Source organism: Suillus subalutaceus, assembly GCF_016647625.1.
Source record: "Suillus subalutaceus strain FC151 chromosome Unknown DFJ58scaffold_203, whole genome shotgun sequence".
Taxonomy (NCBI): Eukaryota; Fungi; Basidiomycota; class Agaricomycetes; order Boletales; family Suillaceae; genus Suillus; species Suillus subalutaceus.
The window spans coordinates 1-6,537 of record NW_024540452.1 but is presented as its reverse complement, the minus strand read 5'-3'; the positions used below and the strand labels follow the sequence as shown (position 1 = coordinate 6,537).

The following is a 6,537-nucleotide window of genomic DNA, read 5'->3' as shown; positions in this document are numbered from 1 at the left end:
GTTCTTAGTCTTTACCATCCGTCCTCGCAGTTGCTAACATCAGGACTTCTAGCTCCATGTAATGATATTTTGTTGCTGCAACATTGAGTGTACCGTTCAATTCTTCGATTCCTTGTCAATTTCTATACCTAGCTGAATTTTACGGACGTCCGACTGAATGATCTGCTGCGGAGGTTCACTAGTTACTATGTACCACTTGTTACTCAGTCTCTAGACTTCTAGGTACATTCACAGTAGCGTTTTCGAGCCGTTTCATCGTCTTCTGTTTTCGACTTTCCGAGCAATCCAGTATTGTCTTCGCAATTTGCATCGATGCCATTATGTTCTGTCTAATTTATTCCGGATCAGGGCAAGGGTTTTTTTTTTTCAATTCGAACTCGTAAACAGATCAAGTGATGTATTCGTTGCCTCATATGTTCACTAGCTCGATAAGATGTCTGCTCCAAACGTGCACATTCAGAATTTTAGCCCCTCTGCGACTGCACAGAACGCCAGCCGTTAATATAAAGTTCGAACCGCTTAAAAGATCGCTATGTATAATTACGTGGCCTACGGCCTGACACCAATACCCTTCTACTTGGTCTGGCTAAGAAGAATGATACTAAGCAGGCGCACCATGAGTTATACAAGTCCCCCACCACCCATCCTAACAGTATCCAATACTGCCCTCACCAACTCATTCCATAACCGTCTCGCAATCGAATCGCCACGGGCTTCCGATAATCTCCTCCGTACCAAGTCCGCAGGTGTCTCCAAACGCCGCCGCCTCCGAAGAATCAAAGACATAAGGGGAATTAGGAAAAACAAAACAGATAGTGTGGCCAATCTGTTTGCGGTGAAATAGTGGTTGAAATAAGATCGGATGAGTGCTGGGGAGGTTGGGGGTTGTGCAGTCGCGAGGCTGCGGTCGGTTAGCAGAACGTGGGAGATGCGAACGCCACTGGCACTTGAGCTTCCTCGGGGTTTGCTTTGGTTGTAGCGGTGACGAGGGGATCTGGTTGCAGTGGAGTCTGAAACTGCTGATGTGGAGGACGTGGATTGTTGGCGGGTAAGTTTTGGACGGGGGGATGCTGGTATGGCGGTGCGGGTAGATGTGGTAGATAGAGAAGAGGAGAAAGAGGCTGGAGATAGAGAGCGGAGTTGAGGCATCGGTGTAAGCGAGGGAGGAGTCTCGGGTTTTGGCGTCTCCCGCCTTGTACTCTCCAACGCGTGAGCATGCTGAGCCTCTAGGGCCAAATAAATTTCCTGACAATATAGTGTTCAGTGCGACACAAGGATCATGAAATTAAACTCACGCGTTTTTTGTCAGACGAGAGTTCATTCTCGTAGGATAGAAATTCTTTGACGTACTCCCACTCGCCCAAACGAGGCAAGACGTGCAAGCAGTAGAGTTCTAGAACTTTATGATATGGTTCACCCGTGGAAGGTACGAAGTCATATTGACCGCGTTTTGATAGCCAGTCCTCCGTCATCTCACGACCAACACCTGGGCAATCTATCTTGATACTGGATGCAACGAGTGTGATGAGGACTTGGTGCGGAAGGAATGCAGAGCTAGGTTTTCGATACAGAGATGAAGGAGTAAATATTGCAAGAGTTCGAGCATACAAAGTGGAAATAAATGATTGGGGAGATAAGAGTAGGAATTCTCGGAGTGGTTGTGGTAAATCAGCGATGTCTGGAGTAGACGAGAAGACGGTGGTTTCGAGGGTGATGCGAAGGATATCCCACTTTCTCCGGTGGACGTCTAGGGGATCAGGTGAGGGCGCAAGGGGAGGTGGGAGGAGCGCAAATGCAGCGCTTAACAAGGTGAACGTGATAGTGACGTCTCGGTGAAGGAATGCTCTCGCTGCACGGTTGTACAATGATTGTAGCGTTGCCTCTGTCGACGACGAGCCTTTGCTAGACGGTTTATGAGGCAGCATGTCCGACGTCAAGACAGTTGTCGTCGTCGTCGTAGCGGTCGGCATCAGCGGTCTGCTTGAAACTGGAATTAAAACCAGTGGTCAGAGGCTAGGGCTTTCAATTACGGACCTGTCTTCAAAAGGAATAGAGTATATTGTCAGCAGTGGCTAGTGATAGTGATTGTCCGCGCTCGTCGTATATTTACTCAAACAGCCTCGAATCGTCGGTTGGTGTTCGGTGCAGAGTCCCTAGTGTGACCAGCGACTGTGCACTGGTAAGTGACCGGGCAAGTGGCCGGCAACGTACTGACCGGTAATCAGGATGACGCTTATGTCAGTGTCAGTGACGTCTGCCAACAGACGTTTTTTTGCGCAATTGAAGCGCCCATAACACACGCTTGAAGCTATTCATAGTCGATGGTCACCTGTCCAATGGCACCAGCTACATGAGTGCTTTTGAATTTTTCACACCTCGACATTTCAATCGACTACTGAGGCCGTTATCGTCGTCACCATTCAATATTCAATATTCAAGTCCACTAGCCTTACAACACGTCATGGATCTTGGATTGCAAGGAGTGCATGTCATTGTTACAGGTCGTATTCTACGGTATTCTATACCACTGCTGACCTGACCATGTACTCGAGCAGGGGCAAGTGGTGGCATCGGGCTAGAGACCGTAAAATTATTTTGTAGTAAGTGATTTACTCTCAAGTGATGACTATTATGTCGAACTAAACATCCAGCATTGGGCGCGAATGTGACCGCACATTATAACTCCCAATTCGGTCCAATCCAGGAGCTTCTGGCATCGAATCCCAATCTTCAACATGTCCAGGCCAATCTGTCTCAAGAGGAGGCCGTTGTGGCTATGTTCGAGTCGTTAGCTGCTATGCCTCATGGCCCCGTACAAGTGGTGATCGTTAACCACGCTATATATCCAACTTCGGATGTCCCAATCGCAAGGATGACGCTGGACCAATGGAACACGACCATAACCACGAACTTGACATCATCATTCCTGGTGTGTAGAGAGTATTTGAAGCACCTTGAACGCGCACCCTCTACTGTCAAGGAAAAGGCCGCGATTGTGCTTATCGGAAGTACTGCCGGGAAGTATGGCGAAGCCAATCACGGTGACTACTCTGCGACGAAGAGCGGTCAGTAACGATTCTATCGGCAGTTTGACATAAACTTATCATGTTGTAGCAATGATGTACGGTTTGAACCTTACTCTCAAGAATGAAATCGTGAAGATAGCCCCCAAAGGCAGAGTCAACTGTATTGCACCTGGCTGGGTCAAGACACCCATGGCTGAAGAAGCCTTGAAGGATCCTCAAACAGTGTATCGTATATTGTCTACGTCAGTCACATCTTCATGATTCATGGTCTGTATTGAATTTCGCACCGCCGCAGGTGCCCGCTTAAGAAGGTGGCGATGCCGATCGATGTCGCGACACAGATTGTGGTCCTTGCATCATCCACTCTCTCTGGTCATGTCACTGGTCAAGTAGTGATGGTTGAAGGTGGAATGGAGGGGAGATTACTAAACAGACCAGAAGATTTGTAGGGATCTTAAGCCGGTTTTTCATCAATGCCTCGTCCGAATCCGCAACATGTATAGGAGATGATGAAATGTTTGAATTCTGCACATGCAGGTACCTATTTACTGACTTGTGAGAGTCTCGATGTGAATAGGATTTCTTGCAGCTTTATGCTCTCGCTAACCAAATATGTACTGTATATCCAACATAGGGTCTATGACCCAAACGGACCCACCGCGAAGTACCTCACAACTGATGCGATCTGGGACAACCACAAGTAAAGAATAATCCGCAGCACCTAAATTCACAAGAAAATTCTCCCGTGCCATCAGTCGAACCTTGTGTTTCTGTTGTTCGTGCTTGAGGCCATTGCGTTCCAGGTGCAGGATGACCTTGTTGCGTTGAACTGTCAGTCTCATTGCCACTTGTACGTTGCATAGCTGCAGCCACTTCTGCCTCGGTGGGAGGGGCAATGCCGTATCTCTACAAATGTATTGATTTGAATGACATGAAATAGAAGCAATGGTGACTCGTCACTTACATCTTCATCGCGAGCAGGCGCTACATCGACGGCGCGTCGGGATGGTCCCACAAGAAATCGGCTGAAATTCCAACGCCGAGACTCGCACGGCAAGGTTGATTGCGATGTATTTGCAGATGGAGTGGTGAAACGCAGGGAGCCTAGCAAACTGCGCCAATGAAGGGGAAATGACAGGCTCGCAGGAGGGACTGTGTGACGAGGTTTGTAGTTTGTATTGATACCCCAGAAGTCGTCATCCTGCATCAGTGTAAGGATAGCTTGAACAAAAACCATACGGACATATCTCGTCAAGCCTCTGTTGTTGGGCTGCTGCTTGGAGACTACTGGCATCAAAAAATATTGAACGAATCGAACGAGACGAATGAGCAAAGTATGAGGTTGTTCACAACAGACTGACGAACATCTCTCGGTCGGGCTGCATGTCCCTAGTACAGAAGTTAGAGACAGAGCGGAAGGGAAGCACGTATGACTTACCTTGAGCTTCGCGTTGGGCTTTGCATCATCTGCACGCTGGATGATGACCAAATCTACTTAGAAAAAGACGCTGACGACAGATAGGCACACCCACATGATCGACACCTTGCTGTTTGAGCACTGCCCCCATGCTCCATATGTAGACTTTCGCGTCTTTTCCAGCACCTGCAATGTATTTTCCATCGGGGGATATGGCAACAGTTGAGAGTTCATTGTCATGCAGGAGTGGGTTTCCAACTGGCTGATTGGTCTTGAGGTCCCAAATGCGAACTGAGAAATCCCTCGCTGCGCTAACAAGACAAAGGGAGCTTACGCCGAGGGTATGAGTTCGAAAAACCATGACCTCCTTCCCATCAATCCACTGCCATTTTCTGATGGTGCGATCGAATGATGCAGAGAAGATGTATGCACCGTCCTTGGACCAACACAACGACGTCACTCCATATTCAGAAAGTTCTCCGACTATATCTACACGTGTCAACTGTATAAATGAGTGGCAGATCACATGAACGCCTGAGTACTAGTGACTCGCCTTTTTACTTGTAGATTGAGTGCTGATTGCAGTCTAGCAAGGAGATGCGCTAGTGAAGCTGCTGGTCGAGAATATCGCAGATATTTTCTTCACGATGTGACGATGGGAATCAATGACATCGTGTCCATACGACACTTAAGCAGCAGAAGTTAAGCTAAGCTGAGTGCTTCCGTGCTTCCGACTCGGGGGGGTACCGGTCACTGAGTACAGTGGTGAGTATACTGAGTACTGAATCTCTGATCGATGATCGATTGACTGGCAACCAGTGCAAACTGGCTTAATTGGGATGACGCTTATGTCACGTGTCAGCGACTAGATGTTTTTTATAAACTTGAAGTGCGCCCTGCACTTGAAGCTATTTACAATCGGCGGGTCACCTGTCCAATAACACCAGCTACTTCATGATGAATACTATTGAATTGTTCACACCTCGACATCTCAAGTGACTATTGAGGCCGTTATCGTTTGTTATCGTCTGGTTATATCCAAGTTCACGCTCAGCCTATCACTGACCACAACAGCACGTCATGGATCTTGGACTGCGAGGAGTGCATGTCATTGTTACAGGTCTGAATCGTATTCTACGTTATCCTATGGCACTGCTGACCTGACGGTACTTGAGCAGGGGCAAGTGGCAGCATCGGGCTAGAGACTGTGAAGTTATTTTGTGGTAAGTGATTTACTCTCGAGTGATGACTATTATGTCGAATCAGACATCCAGCATTGGGCGGCGAATGTGACCGCACATTATAACTCCAAATTGGTCCGATCCAGGAGCTTCTGGCGTCGAACCCCAATCTTCAACATGTCCAGGCGAATCTCTCTCGGGAGGAGGCCGTAGTGGCTATGTTCGAATCGCTAGCTGCTATGCCTCATGGACCCGTACAAGTGGTGATCGTCAACCACGCTGTATATCCGACTCCAGATGTTCCAATTGCAAGGATGACGTTGGACCGATGGAACACACCATAACTACGAACTTGACGTCATCATTCCTGGTGTGTAGAGAGTATTTGAAGCACCTTGAACGCGCACCCTCTAGTATCAAGGAAAAGGCGGCGATTGTGCTTATCGGAAGTACTGCTGGGAAGTATGGCGAAGCCAATCACGGTGACTACTCTGCGACGAAGAGCGGTCAGTAACGATTCTGTCCGCAGTTTGACATAGACTCACCATGATGTTGTAGCAATGATGTACGGTTTGAACCTTACTCTCAAGAATGAAATCGTGAAGATAGCTCCCAAAGGCAGAGTCAACTGCATTGCGCCTAGCTGGGTCAAGACACCCAGGACTGAAAAAACCTTGAAGGATCCTCAAATAATGTATCGTGCATTGGCTACGTCAGTCACATCATCATGATTCATGATTCATATTGAATTTCGTGTCATGCAGGAGGCCGCTTAAGAAGGTGGCGATGCCGATCGACGTCGCGACACAGATAGTAGTCCTTGCATCATCCACTCTCTCCGGTCATGTCACTGGTCAAGTAGTGATGGTTGCAGGCGGAATGGAGGGAAGATTGCTAAACAGACCAGAAGATT

The 6,537-nt window shown here is 48.0% G+C and overlaps 3 protein-coding genes across 3 annotated transcripts; 2 read left to right on the top strand and 1 right to left on the bottom strand.

Annotated features, from left to right (window-relative positions):
- Positions 1-546: 546 nt before the first annotated feature.
- On the bottom strand, positions 547-2,206 carry DFJ58DRAFT_819349 (uncharacterized protein). The gene is made up of 2 exons (XM_041391909.1): positions 1,296-2,206; positions 547-1,245 (listed from the first exon to the last, which is right to left on the bottom strand). The coding sequence occupies exons 1-2, from the start codon at positions 1,968-1,970 to the stop codon at positions 622-624; spliced, it is 1,299 nt and encodes a 432-aa protein (XP_041236825.1). The 5' UTR covers positions 1,971-2,206; the 3' UTR covers positions 547-621.
- A 245-nt stretch (positions 2,207-2,451) lies between these two features.
- Positions 2,452-3,494, top strand: DFJ58DRAFT_819345 (NAD-P-binding protein). The gene is made up of 5 exons (XM_041391908.1): positions 2,452-2,501; positions 2,556-2,600; positions 2,652-3,065; positions 3,115-3,268; positions 3,322-3,494. The coding sequence occupies exons 1-5, from the start codon at positions 2,462-2,464 to the stop codon at positions 3,473-3,475; spliced, it is 807 nt and encodes a 268-aa protein (XP_041236824.1). The 5' UTR covers positions 2,452-2,461; the 3' UTR covers positions 3,476-3,494.
- Positions 3,495-5,490: 1,996 nt separating this feature from the next.
- On the top strand, positions 5,491-6,537 carry DFJ58DRAFT_819332 (NAD-P-binding protein; the record flags this gene model as incomplete). Its single annotated transcript, XM_041391907.1, has 6 exons — positions 5,491-5,563; positions 5,622-5,650; positions 5,771-5,943; positions 6,003-6,130; positions 6,183-6,336; positions 6,389-6,537. Coding segments are annotated over exons 1-6 (673 nt in total), but the record flags the coding sequence as incomplete, so codon positions are not given.